The sequence below is a fragment of the Osmia lignaria genome, chromosome 14, assembly GCF_051020975.1.
Source record: "Osmia lignaria lignaria isolate PbOS001 chromosome 14, iyOsmLign1, whole genome shotgun sequence".
Classification (NCBI taxonomy): domain Eukaryota; kingdom Metazoa; phylum Arthropoda; class Insecta; order Hymenoptera; family Megachilidae; genus Osmia; species Osmia lignaria.
In genome coordinates, this window is record NC_135045.1 from 1,644,614 (window position 1) to 1,667,576 (window position 22,963).

Consider the following 22,963-nt stretch of genomic DNA (forward strand, 5'->3'; position numbering starts at 1 on the left):
AGCTCAACGTCCCAAATATAGTCCGACATCTCTACGTAGCCGACGCACCGACCGATAGTTGGCATCCGTGGCAACGTACAACACCGAGAGTATAATAGTGGCTGTCACCACGATTCCCTAATGACATGCCTCGAACATTGGATCGTATTCATCGGTCCTCCGTTTTAATGTCTAATTTTGCTACGAATTTCCTCTTCTCGAAATTCATCCAAATTAGGCAGCTCTGTCGGTGCATCCCGAGTGCAACGATAGATGCATGATAATTCTATGATAAATTTAGTTTCTCGCATTTGGAGTGGAAACGAAGATGAGAGATTCGTAGACGAACATTTAACTTCGACACGACTATCTTGTTCGAAAATGCAATATAGTGCATTCGGTGCATCCGGACGCGACTCGTTGAAAGTACACGTGCCCGGGCCTATCCGACGTTCATGTATCATCCCGCTCGAGACGTATTACGTACAAACGACGACAGAGACAAACACACGATGGACCAGCTGTTTTATTTTAAGTGAAAGTGCAGACGAAACGTTAACTCGTTCCGCGGATTATTCTTTAGATTCCTGACGTTGCTGTCTCGAAAACAATTTTTCACAAGTCAACTAACGAGAAACATCTCGATCGTAGAATCTCACGCTTCTCGATGGACAAAGTAATTTGAAACATAGACACAACAAAAATCTAACGACAGTGAGACGAATGATAAATCATTGTCAAGGGAAGAAGTAATCTCTCACGGCAATGCAATTAATTAAGTACCAAAATTACTCGAACTTAACCGAAAATTAAATATAACCGGTGAAACTTTCGTTTCGAGAGTCGATTTTTCGTGGATTCTGGAGCAAAGTCAGCGCTGCCAAATATTTCATCTCGAGATATCGCGATTTTCGTTGCAACCAACACCGGGTTCGTGGACGGTCTATGCCAAAAGACCTACACTATCCTACGTTTTGTTTTAATTTCAACCCCGGCGACACGTGGCAGGGTTATAAATAAAAGACACGCGATCGTTCGTAAGTCGATTTTGACCGATGACATAGACAGAGTGGTTGTGGACGCTTTCAAGTTAGTCAGAAAAGAGATTAGACATCGCGAAACCGATTGGAAGAATAAGAGTGATAATGAACACTCGTTGCCTTATTAATCCTTTACCTATACTACTGGATGCTGACTGCGTTTTATTTCTGAAATAGTATCTTTATTAGGACAGGTAAACTCAAGGAGAAAGTTGCTTAAGAAAACGGCTAATTCAGTGTGCCATTTTAAGGAGACTTTTAAGGATCTTTTATTGATACAAGACTTCGTTATGAAGAGAAAGTCCCAGGCAGATGACTTGTTTTATTCGGAAAAAAGGCTCGTTCTTGCATACATGAAAGTTACCAAGGAATTTCTTACAAGATCCAACTGTCTAAACCAGGTAATTTATAATGTTGAATTAAAAAATGAACTCTAACATAAAATACGAAGAAAGGAAAATGGAAGAAGCGAAGAAACTAACGGAACCAACGTAATCAGGGTTGGCGAGGAGTCGGTCATTGGGACTGAAGAAACATCCTATATTTGAAACGAGAAGAGTTTCAAGAATTACTACTTCCTTCTACGTCATATCCTGTATTTTTTCCCCAAACTGCACTCTATATTTTTATCATTTCAAACGATAAAGAAAAATCAGCTAAACGTAGAGCGAATCGGATGGTAGCAGAAAAGTTAAACAGAAAAGCAGAAAGAAAATAAAGAAAGAAAATGGAGAAAGAAAATAGGTGGTTCACGGCGGGGTCTCCCGTGGCCTCTCTCATTACACGTGTTTATACCTCTCGAAAACGGGTCTATTTTTACAGCAAGGAAGAATTCGTCTGCGATCAAACACGTGCCGAATGCAGAAACCGTGTTTCGTTCTTATCAAACCTATCTCGCCACTTTAACCCCACGTTTCCGGGCTTCTTATCGACGCTCGTCTACCAGCGATGCTTGAAACGACCTCAGACCATCTAGAAATCCACCCTGCCTGCGCTGGCAAACGTTTAAGATAGATCCGAAGCGTTCGCGATTGAATCGCGTCGTGTTCGAGCAAACGACAGGTATTGTCCACGGTTCTAAATTATTCGATGTTCTCTGCCACCAGAATCTTTGGCAGGTTTCGAGCTACGCGACGTCGAGGAAACGCAGAAAACTCTCATCTATCATGTTGAAATGCGTTACGCGAAAATAGTCGCAAGGATACGACGAGGTCGGATTTGGCGAGCGTGCAGCACCAGCGTGCTGCCCCGGCGTCAAGGGTGCACGGATTATCGGGGCAACTATTGAAAACCGCGTAATCGTACAGTGACTCATCAATACCCTAATAAGAAATAAATATTTCAACTCTGAAACAATTACATTCATGGCAAATCAATCTTCTACATTTTAATCATTTCTTTCAATTATATTAAATTCAAGAAGACGAATAATGAAGATGGTTTCAAATTCTGCAGTCACCCGAAACGATATCATATTTTTTAAAAGAAATTTTTATACACATTTCAGATAGCCTCATAAAGAGTATCCGCTGTAATAAACAGAAGAAGATTTGTTTGGACAAGACGAATGTACTCGGAGCTGTATATAATTCAACGTTGATATAAAACAACAAATCATCTTCGTGTACTTTCCTAAGTGAAAAACAAAAAAAATCCGAAATTCTGATCTAAATAATACACCGTATATAATCGGTACACATTGAATACCATACATCTCTGTGTCTGCTCGATAAAATAATCTTGCCCGAATGAATCTCGAACGTGAATTTTCGATCGGTTGTTTTTCTCGAATGAAAAAATCAAATTTCCACGCACCGATCGGTCCAAAGTCTAAAGTGTCAACGTTCGACAGTAAACGTCACTTGGGTGGCGACCGATGACGTTGCATTTTATTTTTCAAAGAAATGTTGACGTCACGGTATATCCTTGAAAGAGAGGCTATTATGGCCGGTCAAGCCTACGCTCTAGGCCAGGGGCTAGGCTAGGCTATTTCCGCTATTCAGCTTATGAACAAAAATAGTCCTAGAGAGCTTTCGAACGAGAGATTCGCTGGGACTTCTCGTACCCCTCTGCCAGAGAAAGACGATTTCCATACTTCCGTCATACCCTGGCGGAAGCTCTTTAACCTCGCTACGTTATCCATCTTTAGGGATCATTTCTAATTACAGTTCCACATCCTTGGATAAACGTATCCCCATTCCCTTATCCAATCCCAATGACTGCTCATCAAGGTATCAAGGATTCCAAAAAATGTCTGTCGCAACGGTGACTTAATTATCCTGCTTCGAGCACGGTTTACCATTATTTCAGTAATTGGTGCAGGCAATTAATCTCGCTGCACCCACGTAAGCGCGTTACTCTCTGTCAGCGAGTAGCAAGGCGCGCTAGGCAGGTTTCTGCTAGTTGAAAACAGCTATTTCCACTGTCGGCGACGCGCGACATGTGCTAGCCCATGCCAGCAGCCTGGCCCCGCCGTGGGATACTACAATTCTTCGGTGAACGGGTTTCGAAACTAACCCGAGAATCCCGAGGAGATATTTTCAATCGTCTTCGCTCGCTTGCCCGTCGAGATGCCAATAGGTGAAGGCAATCAGAATTATTTCTTTTCTATCATATTTCTAACGTTTCGATAAATTCTGATACGTTTCTATCGGATGAGAAAGAGGATCATCAGCGATGGGATCAGTTGATTTTTGACAAAGAATCGCTCGGATGAGCTGGCGATTTAAAAGACAATTTGAAATTTGGTTAACCCAGTTCCATAGACCTAGTTTGTAGCGCGACCTTTGCATCTGTCGGCCGTTTGGACAAGCCGAGAGAAGACAGAGAGGGATCCATCTCGAAAGCTGCTCCACCTGCCACCGGACACCAGTGTGACCAGGCTGACCGTCCGGCAGCACGCCCACACGAATTGCTACTGCGTTATTTCGAGTCTTTTAGCCTTGGGTGGCGGCCAGAGAAAACTTTTGAAATATCGGGGAACGCTTGGCCTCTTCCTCGGCCATCAGGACTTCGAGATAAGTACGGACCAGCAGCGAGTAAGGTGCACTCACTCGGCGGCTACATCTTCTTCTCGTCATTTCTCATCGAATTTTCGTTGCATTTTTCATTCATCATTTTCTCATTGAATCTTATTTTGAAATTCTGCAACTTTGTATCTGTATTTCATCCAAATACTGTTCTCCCTCTTGTTGTAAATCATTAGCCGATGAATTAGCGTCGCTTGTTTCGTCGAGAGTATCGGGGATCGTCGGACTGTCTGCCAAGATTACGAGGAAATTTAAGAGACACCCTCGAGTCGCATGTTTCCTTCGGTTTGGTTGACGATAGGATGATGGTATTACCGAGAATCCGTAAAAGCAATTTCGTTTTAGTGTTCGTTAATCCTTCGCTTTTGAATTGGAAAGCTTCGGGCGTCAGCTGGTAGACTTTGTTTGTAATAAAATGATGTCGGAAGATCTTGCTTAATCTCATGGGTGATCAACGAATCAGTCGTCGAGATAGGAAACGCGCGAGGCACCGGTAAGAAAGCTTTCCAAGGAAATTTCAACGGTCTCCGTTTTATTTGGCACGAAACGATCGTGACGCGATGGACAAAAAGCGAAACGCGTCGGCGATCGACGGGTCGCGAGGCGGCAGGGATAATTGGATTTTTCAAAGAGCATGGTACTTTGGCAGCGTGGAAAGCTTCCTCGACGAAACGAGGCCCGAAATGTCCGCCGCGAGAACGAGAAATAATAATAACAGCTCGCGCAAAGATTCCGCTCTTGATTTCGATCTAATATTTAAATAGATTCTGCGACTGGTCTTCTCGATGCGAGAGAACAGAGACGATCCTCTCGGTCTGATCTTCCACCGAAATCGACCGCTACGTTTGTTTTACTTTCTCACCTTTGCTTCTTTTTTTACCCTCTTTACGCACAATCGAACAAAACAAAATCGAGGTAAACGCGACTGTGTAACGATACGTTTCGTTATCTTCGACTTGCCTTGGCGTCAGCGAAGGATATGCCGGGATAAGATTTCTAGTAGTTACATTTTTTTCTTTTTATTTTATACAGCTTCGACGAGACACGATTTCTGAAAATTTTAAAAATCATGTTGAACGTAGAAGCGTCTGTTTGATGATCCAGGCAAACAAACCCCCGGACAAGATGATCCCGCTCCTGTAATTAAAAGCAATTAAACCTCGATGATTACCCGCAACATCGACAATCGTAGAGGACAGACAGATTTTGACTGAAATTATGTAAGAAGGATATTTCGCAAGGTATTCAATGGACGTCGAAGCAAATCGAAAATCGGGAGCGACTTTGAGGATTCCGTGGTGGAGAGCGTTGGGTAACGCAATGGGTGTCGCTGCCTTCGCAACAATTGGCAACGTGATCGCACACTTATGCATCTACGGCAATGTTCGTGCTAATTAGAGAATTTGCGGGGACAAGTTAAGAAGGGCCATTAATTTGTTTGACGTAACGCGGCGAATCATGGCCGGTTAACACGAATCGCGAATTAGGACTCGGCTATCCGGCCGGCCTGAATTTCCATCGAGATTTTCTCACCGCCACGGTGCAGAAAACCTCGCCGAATTAGTGCAAACGCATCGTTTCCGAAAATGGTAGCCAGAACGGTGGCCAATGAACGATGGCAAATACCACGTTCGAGGCCAAATTACCGCTTTTTCTCTACGTCTCGGTTAATTAATTGCAGCGGGACGGTTCGAGGAATTTTTGGATCGGACTGTGAAGCTGTAAATTAATCGGTGATAAATGTGACGAATCGTTGAATCATCTAAGAGGTTGGTCGTAAAGGATTCTTGGGAATCGGATGGTTATCCGTTATTATTCTTTGGATGAAATTAATGGGCTATTCGTAGCGTTTAAATCATTCTTTTTTAGAATAGCAAAATAATCTGTAACTACTCCCCCTTCGCGTTCCTTTCTATTTAATCGAACGAATTAATTGACTCGTCGGGGCTGCAGTGAAATGAAAATAAACTTAACCCGTTTACTTAAATCAGCCTTGGCATTGCGTGAAATAAAATGAAACTGTACGACGAGAAAGTCGAAAATAAGAAAGTATTCAGGTACGTACCACAAGCAGATTGTGCTAGGAGCTGCGTGCTTAATACGATTGTAGCGTGCCACTTGGAATTCCTTGCTGCTCTGAAAGTGGTGAAGTATGCGCATCGCGCTGCAACAGAATTTTTCAAGCGATCACGATTTATAACGCATTAATAATATACATGGGTAAAAATAATTTCGTATCGATCACGGCGTGCAATAGAGGCTGGTTTACATCGATGCTTAACCGTTTGGCTACGTTAATGTTCAACTAAAAAAACGTTTCACACTGTATGCACGTAACCCAATAACACAAAGTCTTATTTTATCATATTTCCAATCGTTTAATTGAATTTTTTAAACAGGGAACACACAATTTTCCTGACACAAATTCCTCGATGCCGGAGAAAGGATGATTTTCACGAGTAATCGAGAATCGGTTAATTAACCACGTAGATCGAAAGATATAGTTAATTACGCGGCTCGCGAATAATGCGTTAATTGATCGGATGAATTCGAACGATTCGATCCACGCGTCGATAGAACAGTTTATTCGCTGGTAGAAACCGATACACGCAAGCTTTGGAAGAACGCCAGGCAAAGAAGAAAATCTGACGCGTATAACGTACGAGCAGGTTGGTTAAGCCGCGAGTGAAAATGCTGGACGGTTCGAAAGAAAATGCATCACGCTCGTGAAAATGTATACTTGATAGCAGCCCGCCACCGGATAATTCATTTCGATCTAATTCAGGAACGATGAAGTCAGCTGATTTGCTTACCCTTCGCGATCAGCCTGAACAAAATCGCGGGTTGAATGCTTCCGTTTGTATTCCTAACGCGAAATCTATCGTTTCAACGCGCTCTTATCGAACGATCATCAGTATCAACATCATTCTTTTTATTATTATAAAATAGCGTAAGTATTTCAATTGAAAAATTTGAACACTCCGCTTATTTTCGTAAAAGCAATTTTAACACCTAGCTGTACCCAACGCTATAAATTATTGTTCTCAACGATTTCTCGACGAGATAGTTGTTAAGTAGTTAATGGAACGATAAATGCCAGAACGCGACGAAATTTACGGTTTCGAGCCGGACAGATGCAACGATCTAACCGGTCGGATAGTTCTTATGTAAGTGCTCATTGCTTCGACAGCTCGTCGAACGAAAGATAAACGGATTCTAATGGATCCGCGCGAAACCGATACTGAAACCGAGGTTTGTGATTCCAACCTGTCTGAATTAAGAAAACGCGACCGATTGTTCGTCTGAATCGTTCCGGTGAAATAAACGAAACGCGAGGGTCGCTTGCTCGTTAACGTTTTTATACCCGTCGATACACCATTAATTTTCTATGTGATTCATAGCTCGTCAAAGAATCTCTAAGTATCCGGGAAATATAGAGCTTTCGAGATAGGCAGTAAAAACTTAACGCGCGTTGAGAACATTGATGCAAGGCCATTAGCAGTCTGAATAATTTTCACGGGATCTCAGGTCGTTCACCTTTTCCGTCGATATTTATAGTTTTCTTGCTGATCCTCCACTGTCAAGACGTACGATTATAATTAATCTGATTCCTGGTAATGCTATATTGGTCTCGTTACGGTCCGTCAAAAAAAAAATCTCGCACACTTATTCGATCTCGTTTTGAATCAATATACCGACTACTGGAACGAGGATTTTAGAATGAAAATTAATATAAAATCAAGGGTAAGAAACTAATGTTAGAATTCTTTTTGAAATTTCAAATTTTATAGATATCCTTAGAGACGCGTTTAAACCCTTCACACTTCACATGAATAATTAAAATGAAATACAAAGTATAATAGAATACGTTCAATAATTAATCAGAACAATATCCCTATAAGTGGAGAGGAATAAATTTTGGTCAAAATGAAAATGCCAACGGTTACGTGGCACGTACAAAATCACGTGCATCGATATTACATTTTGTAACTGCAATGATGAGTATACGCGGTTGCCCTTGGATAAGATCCAAAATAGTTCCGGCACCTTACTTCGAAGCAGCTTCATACTAAAATACCAACTGCGTACTTAATACCTAATTATACTTGCTCGATGCGTAAGGTAAGATTATAACAGGGGAAACAAAGTGAACCGTTTTGATTTCGCATTTTATATATACGCACGAGATTGTCGCGATGGATTTCGAGCTTGTTTAAAAATCAACCAGAGATTTACCGTATCCGCTGGTCTCCCTTTAATCTCGCTTCATTGTTTTGTTAACCCGAATACTGTGATGTGCAGTATGAAATATACGGATTTCAGCGAGAGTGTTTCGTGTCAGTATGACGGCCAACACCGGGCATATTTGTTCTCGATAGAGTTTAAATTTATTTTACTCGAAATGAACGAACTATGGTGTCTTTGAAGTATTTGCGTACATTTGTTATCACTTGCGGAGTTGTTCAACGAAGCGATCGAGTTTCTGCAAGTTCCGTAATATCGAATAAGTTCAATAGGTATTTGTCAACCTCAGAGACACGACGAAACGATAAGAGTTAAGGTGAAAATTTCATTTACCTCTTCTGATTCGATACAGCTACCAGAACACGTTTCCGTGCGAATGGCATTATGTCCACTTGGCCAAACGATGAGAGTCTCTCGACCAGCTGGCAAGAAATTGCAGCTAAAGAGAAAAGATTAACATTTCGAGGTATAATTTCGTGCTGGAATCTACCTGTTTCGTATCGATCGATGCTGATTTTAATTTCACGTGAAGCCACTCTGGTTTCGAGTACAGTGGATCGTCTCCGTCCAGTTTCTGAAACGTTCACAATTAACTCGAAGCGTTAATTTGAAACAAAATCAAACTTAAAGTATGTAATTTTCATTTACCATACACATTTCATTGCTTCTCGACACGTTTACGGAATTTACATAATTCTTCACGCTGCTCATCAACTCCGAATGCGTTATCGGTCTTTCTTCTAAACCGCTGAAACGATTAAGACTTAATTATTTAATGAATTAGTTTCTTAGATCGTGGTACGTTAATTATATATATGAACACAACCTTCCATATATTTTCACACCAAACACGTGACCCAATTTTATAAATATGTAACCGGCGAAGTAAGCATCCCATCCTGCATGGTGATAATATTTTTCGTCTGAAAATTATTGAAAAAGAAAGAATACATGAATATTATTAAAATGATATTTAAATTATTCAATGAAAGCAAAAATGATTACCTAAAGATTTAAGCCTTAAATTCACAGTTGGTGAGTTTAACGTTAGATACTTTCCCTGTTTTAAGGTAAAAAACTCGTATACAGCATCTAACGAACTCAGTTTCCAGTTGACTTGAAAGAAAAATTTATTGTGATATATATATATCAATTGCAACGAACGATCTTTTTTTTTTTGAAGTTTCCTTTACCTTCTTTTATATACAGTCTCCGCAATTCGGTACTTATGAACTTTGTGTCATATATTTGTGGAAATAACGAGTGTACGTTACTTTTGAATTCAGTATAGGAGTCTGTAGAAAATTGTATAAGTTTTAGTTATTCATATTTAAAAAACTATATTTTATAATATTTACTCTGTACCTGGCAATGGTTTGTAGAACTGTTGATAGGTGAACATTAAATCAAAAAGTACATTATGACCAATTATTGGTTTCTTTGAGGAACACAATAGTTTGAACACTTTAGAAAAGCCTACATATGAATCTAACAGTGCTTGTTCCAAGCAGTTACTATCTTCCTTTTCTGAAACATCACATGTGTTCTTTGATGATATCCTTTCAACAATTATCTAAAAATATTTAAACAACTTTATGTATATTCATCAACTGCATCAAAGTATAAGCAATGAATGATATACATACTCTTATACATTATAGTATACGTACTCTTTTATACCCAGATGTTGTTCTAATGTTATCATAATCATTTAATCTTTTTCGGATTAAATACTGTACAATAGGATCCTCAACTTCCAATTCAAAAGAAGTTTGATGTACATCATTATAAATCCAATCGGTAGTTTTACTGATACATTCTCTGAAATTAGTTTCATCTTCATATGACAGATGCTTTAATTTATCTAATGAACTACTCTTCTCTATGTATTGTTTGAAATTCTTTTCATCCGACTCATTGAGATATGGAATAGCATGATTCACAAGCTAAAAAATCATTGTACGTGTAACATTTCATCTTGCTTCATTAATTTTATCAGTAACACAATGCTGATATACCTTATTGAAATCAAAATTGTGCTTGGACAAGAACTCTAATGCACCCACTTGCCAGGTGATTTGGTTGTTTGTGAGTGGCAAAGCTCGTGGTAGTAAATAAAAATTGAAACACTGTGCATCATAAAAATTTATGTCAGGGACATGATGAAACACTGAGATGCCAAATTGAATTATTGAAAAGTTTTCAATGGTGTTCTTCAATTTCTTGTAGCGCACGTCCAAAGAATCAAAAAGACTGAAATAAAACAGTATAAATAGTGAATAATGCAGTCACATTTATATCGAATTCTTAAACGAAACTAACCTATATTTCACATCATTATCCGTGCTTATACCCGTTAATTCCGTATCGATAGCAATAAAGGATGCATTGTTTATAAGTTTCTCTAATTCAGGATAAAACTCTTCGAAGTTTTCATCCAGAACTTCATTCATATTGAGTTTTCTTTTCTAATATACTATATTCTAACCTTAGAAGTGTTATCACGTGTGATAATCTTCCGTGAATCTGAAAAGTAATTATTGTTCAATTATGTTTTTTCATCAGAGAATATGTATATTTTACTTTAGTAACATATAATTCTTTTTATTAAAATTTTATTTATCAATAAATTTTAATTTCTTGTTGAATATACTGTATAAAATGATGCATTAGAGTGCTGACATACTGTGCAGCCTATGATGACCAAAGATGACTTAGAATAATCAATCAATTGGACATTTTAATTAATAAGTTTCTTACACTAATCTATTATGACTGTCTACTGCAATAAATCACTTCTCCATTACAACAAATTCCAATTGAATATGATGTAAGTTATTATGATGTGAATAATTGCATATCATTGAATACTACAATTAATTTATTTTACCCCTTTCAGCGAGAATTAATTTAAACTGGCAGTCTATTTCCTAATTAACGATTGATGAATTTTTAGCAGCAATCTGTTAATTAATAACCATCCAGAAATTTTTTTCTCTTAAAACCCAAACCTACCCTTACTTTCATAAATAAATTAATCCTCATTCTTGATCACTAATTAAAAAAAAAGCTATATGCTTTTGTTTTCAAATGGAATTGCAACAATGACTTAAACAAAAGGTTGAAAAAGCCATAGCTGTCTGTACCTAATCAGCTTCTACGTACAATTGGGTAAAAGTGGACAATTATCCCGAAAACAACACGGAAACGTGTTTAGTTTCGGCTCGAAGTCGCATAAGCAAGCAAGCGAGCGTTTCCGCAGTTGAAAGATCTTTCTTTTAATCGAGAAACAACTCTCTCCCTGGCAATGAACTTACTGCTATCGCGCTAGTGTACCCACGGCCACGAAACCGGCCAGTTCGGCCTCCAGATCCTTTCGTTTCTGCTGTAAAACCTGCCAAACGTAATCGCTGGGACCACGAAATCTACACCGACCTTCCAGCAATGTTCTTCCGGTTTGCGATATTCGTCGGTTTGACTTCCGTCGTCGCGACCATTATTTATCTGACACCCATACCAGGTTAGTTCAATCCCTTACTAATTCATTTGAAAATTCAACTTACGTTATTCTAAACGCGATCGTGGAATGTTTTTAATTGATTGACACGTTAAATGCCACTGTGAAAATGGACACACGTAGTATGACACATTATAATTATTTCATTTTCAATTTAAACTTAATATTGATGCAACCAGCTCACCGGTGCCCCTCTGACATTTCCATTTGACGTGAATGAAGAAGTGCTTTCATATTTTAAAATAAATTTTTGGAACCTTTTAATCATTACTAAAAATATCCTCGATTGATATTTGTTTAGAAAGAACCTCTTGATTTCAAGTTGCATATTTTACATGAGGAGGTGAATGGCTTCGAAGATTGCGCTTTTTATGTTGGAAAGTAATGTTATTATCATCACTGAAACTGCAACAACCGTTATACACACCAGATGCGATTTAACTGGTATCATATCCTTCTATTCATCCAACTGGTGATCATTTTTCATTCCATTCAGAAGTTACAGAGAAATCAATCTCCGAGTCTAGCAAATTCCTTTGCGCATGAAATCCTTAAGATTTCCTATTCGAACGTCTTCTTTTTTACCACCGTCTCTGTTCAAAGGAGTACCACTATGAATACAGCTGTCTTTATCGAAATATTTACTTCTGGACGAAAGTTGTACGTGAAAGCGTGGCATATTGTACTATCCGTGCATAGAAACAACGCGACCACGCTTTCTTCCGCTTTTGAAGGCGCCTCGCTTCTGCCATCAGCCTCGATTTCGGGCTTATTAATTGTTGCACCCCTCCGAACGCCTTCTTTCATCCTCGATACCGTGAAATCGCGATCTTGTAACAGTTCACTTTCTCTCTCGAATAACAACACTCAGCATCTTGTAAAAACTTAACGAACCTCTAAGGTTGTTCGACTGTAACTTTGTTGATCGTCTAACATTTTCAAGAAGATACCCGAAAGATCCTGCTTCCTGTTTGTTTAAGAGAGTCTCAAGAACGAAGAAGTTTCTCCGAGAACAATTAGAGAGGTGAGAATAGTAATGAACCGAGTAGAAACAAAACCAGTTCTCGGTGGCGTAAAGGAAAGTAATTAATTGCGTAATTCGATGAAAAAGAAAGTATCGGATATGCATTCGAATTTACGACTCGGTCATTTATTTATTTTTTTTCTGCCGAAATCACATTCGATACGCCGGTGGAATCAAAGATTCTTGCAGGTGAAAGAAGTTTGGGGAAGAAAAAGTATGAACCACCCCTCCATGCAAATGTGAAAGCGACAAAATGTTGAAATTCGAACACGCGCTAATGTCTTCTTGTGTTTTTTTCTTTTTCTCCTCTGTCGACTTATTTTAACTAGAGCCGTACTACTTTTATTCGATGGGAATTAATTATATGGACGTAAATCGACTCGGTGAAATCTAATAACCGTAAACACGGCGAACAAACCTGTTGGATAGTTTTATATTTCATTGATCGGCTTTCTAGCGGGTTGAAATTGAACACTTGATAGAACGAAAAGAAATTTCTGCGGTATAAGCAGCTCCTGATCGAGTTTCCCGAGTTTCCAGGTTGCGAAATGCTGCTAATATCGAGAATCCTTGTAAATCTACTATCTTCCTTGAATTTTACTATCTCGGACCGCAGATATAGAAGTTTTTATCGAAATGAAATTAAGTTAATTTACAACTGCAAAAATTCTCTTTTCTCAAATGATCTAAACTAGCCAGTTTATAAAGTAAAGAACATAAATATCGTGCATCCGAGCAGAAAGCATCGAATCGTAGCGTAGATTATTCACGCGAGTACTAATTACCAAGTTCGTAAACTGGGTAATAATTGGACTATCGCGGTGAAAATAAGTATGTGCGTTCAACGAGGATATGATTTACATTTCCAAGTTTCTACTTGAAATTATTCAACATTCACCGCTGTCACTTCTGCGACAGTGGATACTATTGCTGTCAGCGGCGACTGACTGTAATTAGACTAATAATATGTTAGAAAATTCAAACACTTCGAGTGTCGTGTCATTTATATTTCGATGATTTATCATTTTAATCAATTATGAGAAATTTTCACAGATTCTGTTCACTGAGAATGAAGACGTTCACGCGTGGTATTCAAGGTGTCGATACTTGGAATAGTTGTTCCACGAATGGAAAATCCGATTGAATTTACAAATTTTCTATAACAAGTATTTCCTTTCAGAATTCTATAGCATTAGGTTCGGATCGATGGCGATTCTCTTACTTCAGGCCGTTTATTTTCACTACAAAGGTCAACGCGTTAAACGAGCCTTCGTAACATGCAGATAGAAAGCGTCACGAAGTTCGATCGGTCGAAATACGCGGTTCGAAGGAACGGCACGCGTTCTCCAAGCAGAGAAAACAAACGGGCCCGAACACGTTGATCTCCCGTTTGAGCATCAGTGAAAGCGAAATCTTCTCGCACCTCCGCCTTCGTCGAGGTAGCGACGCGAGTAAGAAACATCGAGGTAAAACGGTAGGAAAGGAGACGGCTAACGAAAGATGAAAGCTTGTGCGTGCAGTGTTACGCGAGGCGCGAAGGCACCAGAATCCCAAGATACACACGAGCCTGGAGAGTCTGTTGTCTCCTCGAGCCCTGTAGGCAACTTTCACTAGCAATTTCGCCGTCGCTGACACATATTTCGATCGAAATGGCCACGATACCTTCTGGGAACCGATGCCACGACGATCGACGACTGCCGCCGGAAACCGGTCGTCCTCGCGGTTCCAGAGGAGATGAAAAGAAAATGAAAAACGGAAGTTGCGCGAAATGCAACGGTGAAAGAGAGAGATACCGAGAGGGAGGGTGGATCTGATAGAGAGGGAAGAGGTTACCACCAGTTCTGACAACGAAATTTCGGCTAAAACTATCTGTCAGTCGTTAACGGGAACCGCGAGACAGTGCTTTGCCTCTAATCGCTCTGTGTACATGTGCACCATTACCCATCGGTGTAGTGAAATTTATTGATTTCTCTTTTTTTTCTCTCTTCTCATTTTATGCCTCTCATTGCCTTCCTTTCATCGATCTTAAAACGACCATCGTTTGAATTTCGAGAGAGAGAATATTTACCCAACGCTTGGATGTTTAAACACTTTGAGTGTCGTGTCATCTGTATTTCGATGATTTATCATTTTAATCAGTGATTCGGTTCACTGAGAATGAAGATGTACACGCGTGGTATTCAAGGTGTCCAGATTTGGAATAGTTGTTCCACGAATGGAAAATCCGGTTGAATACATTTCTTCCTACATATCCGCAATTCCATCGCGGTGATTAACGAGCTATCGATTAAACCCCGGGAAACACGGACGTCGATTACTCGCTTTAAGGAATCCGAGTGTTGTTCAACAAGGATCCGAGTTTCTTCTCTGACTTCCATAAATGAACGAGTGTTGTTCGTTGCCTCGGCTTGAATTCTTTTTCTCTGTTCACCAGCGAGGAAAGAATATTATGCAAGTTTTAATTGAAACGCTTCACGCGGTTCGAATTTTCCGGGAAAACTCGGTGAAAATCTTTCATCTTTTTTCAATGAAAGCGAGATTCTTCATCGTAGACGAATGTATAAATGAAATCATTCAACAACTGCGGTTAAAAATCGCAGAAATTGAACTCAATTTCTTTCTCTAGCTGGATCGCGTTCTTCACGAACAAATTAACAACGACCGTAGATGACCGCTCGCGTTCCACTTTACAAGGAGCAAGAGAAAGGGAAAGGGAGAGAGGACGGGTTTGCTTCTGAAAACGAAATTCGGCTGGTCAGTTGTTCACGAGAAAGCGCAACGGTGTTCACGAGTTACGTGTGCGCCCGGTTCAGGTTCGAACGAACGTGATGCAACCGTCACGAAGCTTCATATCCTTTCTTTCGTTTACTTTCTTACTCTTTCTTCCAGAACAATCTGTCTTCAACTTCTAACTCATTTTCCTCGCGTCCATCAAATCGGGAATAAAATGCTCTTCGTTAGAGTGGAAACTTTTTCAACGTACAAAAGTTTTTCGATGCACCAATTCAGAGTCAGTTTTAGCTCTCCATAACGTTTCTCGAGACGCACCAGTTTTTCCTTTCGATTTTCCGCAGTTGGTTTCACTTTCCGTAAGATTCTTACGAAATGATCCGTGCGTGCCGTTTCGTTTCCTCTGTGTCTCCAAGTGTCACGTTGCACCGCGAACGGTGCGATATCACTGGTGCGAGGGGTTTAATTAAAGTTACTCTAAATGACTGTTACCTCAGCGGTAAATATAATTCTGGACCGGACACGTGAACCGATCACGCTATCAGCATATTACGACAAGATTATACAAGTTTTTACGTAATTATAATGAGATAGATCGATCGAGACCGAGAACGCGATTAGATGATTTTCGTGCATCACCCTCGGACGTTATTCAACATCACGCTTTTCTGTTCGAGATCCTTTCAAAGGAAACTCGTTAAATTACATCACTATTGTGTTAAGAAGGGAACTAGTTACTTGGAAATTTCTCTACTTCCATCCTGTTAAACATTGCCTTTTTTTCATGGGAGTGTTTTAACTAACGAATACAGAATAGTCCTTGTCCCCTATGAAATAAGTGAAATCAAACTTTTCCATCGTTTACAAAGATTTATAATTGAAAAGTTGCAGGAAATAGGAAAGCCGATTACTTTAAATAGTAAACGTCAAACTCTAAGCTTTAAGATGACACGCATAAGTGCCAGACTTTCTACATTTCGAAATCGACCACTCGATACGAGGGTATTGTAATTAAAAGCTAGAAAGAGATAATACTTATCAGTGTATAAAGATGATCGAAGTTAAACAGCTGTAACTTTCATCTTTTCTCGAATCGACGATTATTCCTTTCGCTTTTTTTTTTTTCTTCATCTCGGGACTAACTTTCACCCCGCTGACACGAGACTTTTCAGCCTCGTATCGACTTATCATCATCGTTCGACGCCCACGAGGCTTTCTTATTATTCACGAATCACTTTCTAATTTAAACGCCCTTTGACCAACGACTAATCTGATTTTTCTTTCATTTCGATTTGGTGACTTACAATTAGAAGGAAGTCGAGAATCGACGACTCTCGGAGGTCTGAGCAACTGAACGTTGCTTTGGAGATTTTCTGAGGTTCGCTGAGAGAAATCTAAATCGCTAGGAGAATGCGGTCACCGTTTGTTATCGTTGCGTAACAATTAAGGTAGACAATGCGATCCTTGAAGAGCACACACTACACCATGACTTTATCCACCTACTGTCTACGATTTCTCGTGGTCGTCTTTATGATCGCGGCTGCGGCGACATTTTTGCATGTTAACAATTACAGGCCGAGTAAGTTCGCCAACTGCAAGGCAACACCGACTATAAGAAACGTTATCAATCGTCGGAATCTTTGGTCGCCTCGAAATTCAGTTTCTATTTACATTGTAATTTTACTTTTCATTTTACAGAACAAATATTCCTCTCCTGCGACAGACCATGCCATCATCTGGATTGGCCTATGATTTGCCGACTGAAACTCACCCTAGAAGTGTTTCAATCTCTTAGCAAGTAAGTTAAAATAATTTATTACATCAGCTGGTAAAGATGTAATTTATATGTTTCTATCGAGAATCATCGATCAAGTGGTTGCAACAACCGTTATGCAATTTCTTGACCCATCGAAATGCGGAAATGACTGTCCGCGTCTATGGTGCGATTTTATACGCGTGTAACGTGAATACGTTCTCGCGCTTCGCTCGTAATCCTTCTAATTCATTTATGATTTTCCCTCTGTATAGGTCATGCGGTGACTGCCCGGTGAATGAGACAGCGTGTCTTCATAATCATTGTGTAACAGCGGATGGACAGAGACGGGGTATCCTGACGGCTAATCGTCAACTGCCTGGTCCAACTATACAGGTATCATTAGAAAAATGTAATCGGGATGAAATTAAAAGTCTGAAACATCAACGAGACTAAGAGTTTCTAAATGGATTAGATTTTCGAAAATTCTAAGATACCAAGGATCCTCTTCGCGAGATTGCTAATTGCAATCTAACGTTTAACAATTAACGTAGACAGTTTTATACACTGTGATTTTCTGCTTAACGTATCAGGTGCATTCAGATAATGCAACTTTAGAAAACGAAACAGGTTACACTAATGACCAAGATGTGTCCAAGTAATTACACCGTTCAGAGCCAAGTTTTTTCATTCGCAGGTTTGTGAAAACGATATCTTAGTGGTGGACGTAATTAATCGGCTTCCGGGTAAAGCGGCCGCAATGCACTGGCGCGGTCAGTCGCAGTTTGAATCGCCATTTATGGACGGTGCGCCCCTGGTCACTCAATGCCCGATACCGAGTTACACTACTTTCCAGTACAAGTTTCGCGCGTCCGTGGCTGGAACTCATCTTTGGCATGCTCACGCTGGTAAACAAGAATTTTCAATCGTCCAGCCTTAATTTTCTCTAATTTCACTAATTTCGGAAATGAAATTCATTGAATTTTCAGGGGCCGACGTTACAAATGGAATTTTCGGCGCGTTGATCGTAAAACAAGCGGACATAAAAGACCCGCACAGATCTCTTTACGACATAGACGACTCGAATCACGTGGTACTTGTGAGCCAGTGGCAACATTCCGCGGATATCACATTCACCGAAGGCCACGCGAAACCAGCGATCCTTCTAATCAATGGGAAAGGACGACAACCGAACGGACCAAATGTACCGTATTCAACGTTTACGGTCGTTCCAGGTCGTCGTCATAGATTTCGTATCGCGAATGCCGGAGGAGCTGGATCTTGTCCAATAACCATTTCCGTCGACGCTCATCCTCTCCAGCTGATCGCCCTGGATGGGCAACCAGTGGAACCGCGACTAGTTGCATCCATTACTTTGGCCAAAGGTCAGTCTAACTCAGGGGCCGCAAAACTAGTTTGATCATTGATCCCTAAAAATCTGTTAATTCTCTTATTGACCCCCTAAAAAAGAAAAAAAATTTATGCGTAATGCATAATGAAATGAAATGAAAATCGACCACCTAGATTAAATGATAGACCACTTTGATGATCCCCGGTCTAACCGATAGATTTCTAATAAATTTAAATTAGTTAACAAAAATATTGAATTTTCTTTCCCAGGTGAAAGAGCAGACTTTATTTTAAAAGCGAACAAACGCGTCGCTTCTTACTGGATGAACGTACACACGTCAAAGGAATGCGGAACGAGTCCTATACACGGGGCGGCGATTTTGAAGTACAAGGGTAGCACAACGGAAAATCCATTATCCGTGTCGGAAGCGATCGATCAGCCGGAAGTTGAGGAGGCGACGAGTCGAGTGGCGATGACGACCAATCCCGCGGAAAAATGTGAAAATCCGGAGAATCTGTGCGTGACAGAGATACAAGCGTTGCGAAAGATACCCAGCGTTCTTGCTAAACCGAGAACCGACGTCATTATTCGTCTGCCTATTAATTACAAGTTCCAGACGAACGATATCGTGGGTAAGAGATTGATAAATGTAGGATGGAATTTAGAATCAACCATGCGGAAAACGCGAATCCTTCTATTAATAGACATACTTAATTCACAAGGATATTTTTCTGTTTTTAATTACAGGCAATGGCGGAGCAGAGACGAGGATCTTGAACGTGAACAATGATACTTTCACCTATCCATCGTCGCCCTTGTTGACCCAAGGCGCTGACGTTTCCGAAGAAAGTCTATGTTCTCCCGACGACCAGGATTCTCGTAACGAGAACAACGAGACCGCGTCGTTGTCGTCGCGACGCTGTCGACGCGGCGACGGTATAGTTCCGGACACGTGCGAATGCGTCCACGTGAGATACGTTCCTCTCGGCGCGACTGTCGAGATCATTTTATTCGATCAAGGTAAAAAACTAGGAAAAATCATCCAGCAGAATTTTCACAGAAAAATAAATTAACTTCATTCCCCGACTTTGTTTTCCTCGTAGACGGTTCGTAACAATTCAGGGTCTCGTTTGTGACGGACGAGGAATTAGATTTCCAATTAACATCGCGGTAAACACGTTCGCGCTATTTCCCGCACGCTCCTCTACGCTCCGCGTCGCTGCACGTCAAAGAGAACGCGATTCAATTCAAACGTCCCTGATGAACTTCCATTCATCGAGAAATGGAAATCGTCGGGATAAACATCGCTCGTAATTAACCTACATTTCGATTATATTTGCCGAAGGATATCCCGGAAACTTTGATAATGTACCGTTGAAAAATACTCAGCGAGCATTCGCAGAAAAACAGGATAAATTCGTTAAAACCGTGACCTTGAATTAGAAACCTTGGTCTACATTGGAGTTAGTTGCAGAGGCTGAAACATTGATTTCGTTTCTCTGAGAATTCTTTTCCCGAGAAGTGAAAATTTAATTCTCTCGCGAGAAATATTCTTCGAAAGGACTTTGTTTCTAATAATTTCTTCTTCCCCATTAAGGCGGTCTCGACGATTTGGTCTACCATATGCACGGATACAGTTTCTACGTGGTAGGAGCTAAGAAATTCGGTCGAAGCGTGTCTCTGCACGAGTTGAAGAGCCTGGATGAAAAAGGGCAACTGTTCAATCGTAATCTCGACTGCACGGTGTCCAAAGATACCGTGGTTGTGCCGAAATTCGGTGCCGTTGCAATTCGGTTCAAAGCCAACAATCCAGGTAAATTCATCATTGAAAATAATTAACTTCGATCATGGATTTCTAATTTCTTTTAATTATTCAGGATACTGGATGCTGCGAGACGAACACGCTGCTTATTGGACTCGTGGCTTGGACGTGATTCTTCAGGTTGGAGAGAACAGCGACATGGTACCAGCTCCACAGGACTTTCCAAAATGCGGCTCTTTCGTTGGACCCGATTACTTCCTTATATAGACTGTTAATTCATTAAGAATCATCCTGTACATAATTGTAAATAGACGAAATCGAAGGTGTAAACGACTGGGATAAAGACTTTATATTTCTCTTCTTATTAAATAAAGAAAACGGTTCTTCTGTACCACTTTAGTGCTCTTTTCTTAGGCATTCTTTAATTTTCTTTTGAATAAATGTTCTTGTACTGGTCTATCGTTTAATTTTCTTCATTTTTATAAAGCTCCTCTCGAAATTCTTTGAAAAAATGATATAAACAAAGGAAAATTGATGGCGCGGTTCATTTTGCCAGCAACGTCAGGTCGATCAGACGTTTCTTCTTCAACCATCTAACCATCATTGTGGAAAAGCTCGATGTTGTCGTGAACGAATTACCAAGGATCAGGCTGGTGCACAGCCTCCACAGTGATGTCCTGTCTGACCGGCCTCTATTCGCAGACGCTCACCCTGTTGCGCGTGCCACACGAGATCTTCTTTCTTCAGCACAAAGTCTTCCGCGAGTATGCGAGAGTCACCGTCGGTCCCGACTTCATCCACACCCTGCCGTCCTTCTTGATACTCAGCTCGGTAGCGATACTCCTATGGAGAAATCCACCGTCCTGCAACAGTCTGGCCCAAGCGATAACCTCGACGATCCTCTACAAGGCTCTTCAAGTAGGACCAGCGAAGTTCCTCGATGTTAAGCGATATTTTCACGTTAACAACTCGCGTGTTCCGTGAAGGTTTTAGTTAGCTGGGTGGTCGCGATCGCTGTCCTGTGGCTCTGGCTGATCCTTCAGAGGCTCCTTTATTGCAGCGTTTGGGCGTTCTGGAGTTACGTGAGTGATAATGCTGCGACGTTATTCATTATTTCGCGTTCAATTCAAAATGAAAAAATTTTCATAGGAATCCGAATATCGAGACGTTTCTTATCAATGGTGGCAACGAATCTGGTCCTCGTATTATCCACCCCCGTCACAACCCCCAGTCATGTCGGCAGGTTTCATCAGCTGGATCATTTCCATGCTGATCGCGATCGTCACTTTAGGCTGCGCGTATTATTCGAATCGAGTGTGGAACTTGTTATCCGATTCCATGATCGGATTAAAGGACACGATCGTATTGATCAGCTGTTACGAAAATTCTTACTTGAGAAGGTTACTATCGACTCTTTCGTTTCGTATTCTTCGAATTGAAATAATTTCAAATTGTACACGAATACAGAATACTAGCGCAATCGCATTGGTTGCAAGAAGAATCTGCGAAGTTGAAGAACGGTTCATCGCAGAACGATAGCGAGGCTAGTTCCACCTGCGACGAGTGTCGATCAGAAATGTCCAGCGAGATGAATCACCTGCCCCAAACGCAGGTGCACCCAATTTCGTATGGGACCAATTGGATGCCGAAGCCGAGTTTCTCCGGCTTCAAGGATCCTCAGAAGAAGGTGTCCATGAAGTCGTTGCACACGGTGGCGGTGGTTAACGACATCCAGGACTCGGATGACCTCTCCATCAGACAATTGCGATACAAACGTGGCTGTCACACGGTGATACCGAGCAACTCGAGCGACCAATCGAGCGGCTGCTGAGGAAGAACCAACCGCGAAGGGAACTTCTTCTGCTCGGTTTTTCTGAGTCACCGTTGCTCGCGCGAAACGGTCGGAAAGGTTCGATTTTAACACGCGACCCTCGCGATTAATGACGGATAGTCCAGATAACGGAGAACGTTTATGACAATATCGCGTGCTCGAACGCATTTCAAAGAGGCGAAGGAGGAACCTTGACGAACGAAGATACTTCTGCGAAACGGTGCACGAGTTAACAGATTCGTCGATCCGGTGACCGGTGTTTTCAATTCGCGCACGCGTGACTGGAAAAGAAATTGATTCAGAACCCGAGGAATTATTAGAGTCACGAAAAGGAAAAATGAAAATGTTCGAAAATCATCCGGCTGTAATGTTTCGTAATAGAATTTATGTTCATTTAAGACGGACAGGAAACCTGCAGTAATTACATACAAAACTATAGACTAAACGCGGGTAATTGAGTTTGTATTTCAAACAGGACGTTTAAATCCCAAGGTTTTCTAGGATATCTTGCTTTCCTGTCTGTGGTAAAGCGAAGATTCAAAAATATAGGTAGAACAATATAGATAGGCTATTATATTGTACTGTATCTTAAATATTGTATTCTACTCTAACAATTACACTCATTCGTATTTTTTTAAAAATTGCTTTTATCATTTCCCTTCGAATTCCACCACCTAACAATGAAATCGTATAAAGAAGAAA

The 22,963-nt window shown here is 40.6% G+C and overlaps 3 protein-coding genes across 10 annotated transcripts in view; 2 read left to right on the forward strand and 1 right to left on the reverse strand.

Annotated features, from left to right (window-relative positions):
• Nucleotides 1-830: 830 nt before the first annotated feature.
• Nucleotides 831-20,887, forward strand: LOC117609152 (uncharacterized). 4 transcript variants are annotated; one of them, XM_034335122.2, is made up of 10 exons: nt 13,655-14,781; nt 16,875-17,143; nt 17,263-17,362; nt 17,593-17,713; nt 18,015-18,225; nt 18,307-18,702; nt 18,938-19,300; nt 19,416-19,688; nt 20,266-20,481; nt 20,546-20,887. In XM_034335122.2, exons 2-10 carry the CDS (start codon nt 17,020-17,022, stop codon nt 20,695-20,697), a joined length of 1,956 nt encoding a protein of 651 aa, XP_034191013.2. In that variant the 5' UTR covers nt 13,655-14,781; nt 16,875-17,019; the 3' UTR covers nt 20,698-20,887. The 4 variants fall into 4 exon arrangements, with proteins under 4 accessions (XP_034191015.2, XP_034191014.2, XP_034191013.2 ...); XM_034335121.2 differs by lacking the exon at nt 13,655-14,781 and adding an exon at nt 14,941-15,647; XM_034335124.2 differs by lacking the exons at nt 13,655-14,781; nt 16,875-17,143 and adding an exon at nt 831-1,420.
• The window catches only part of LOC117609154 (pre-piRNA 3'-exonuclease trimmer), a 55,547-nt gene continuing 37,666 nt past the window's right edge, over nt 5,083-22,963 (reverse strand). Inside the window, exons 1-13 of one of the 5 annotated variants that reach the window (XM_034335126.2) lie at nt 10,980-11,048; nt 10,616-10,819; nt 10,312-10,546; nt 9,964-10,239; nt 9,659-9,866; nt 9,487-9,588; nt 9,299-9,409; nt 9,120-9,216; nt 8,942-9,041; nt 8,784-8,867; nt 8,627-8,715; nt 6,114-6,212; nt 5,083-5,185 (exon numbers count right to left, since the gene is read on the reverse strand). In XM_034335126.2, the coding sequence (XP_034191017.1) occupies nt 5,116-5,185; nt 6,114-6,212; nt 8,627-8,715; nt 8,784-8,867; nt 8,942-9,041; nt 9,120-9,216; nt 9,299-9,409; nt 9,487-9,588; nt 9,659-9,866; nt 9,964-10,239; nt 10,312-10,546; nt 10,616-10,746 (1,602 nt within the window). In that variant the 5' untranslated portion in view covers nt 10,747-10,819; nt 10,980-11,048 and the 3' untranslated portion in view covers nt 5,083-5,115. The other 4 variants (XM_034335127.2, XM_034335125.2, XM_076691964.1 and 1 more) reach the window with 4 other exon arrangements.
• LOC117609157 (uncharacterized) lies at nt 20,975-22,899 on the forward strand. Its single transcript, XM_034335138.2, has 4 exons — nt 20,975-21,348; nt 21,417-21,512; nt 21,580-21,830; nt 21,898-22,899. Exons 1-4 carry the CDS (start codon nt 21,103-21,105, stop codon nt 22,259-22,261), a joined length of 957 nt encoding a protein of 318 aa, XP_034191029.2. The 5' UTR covers nt 20,975-21,102; the 3' UTR covers nt 22,262-22,899.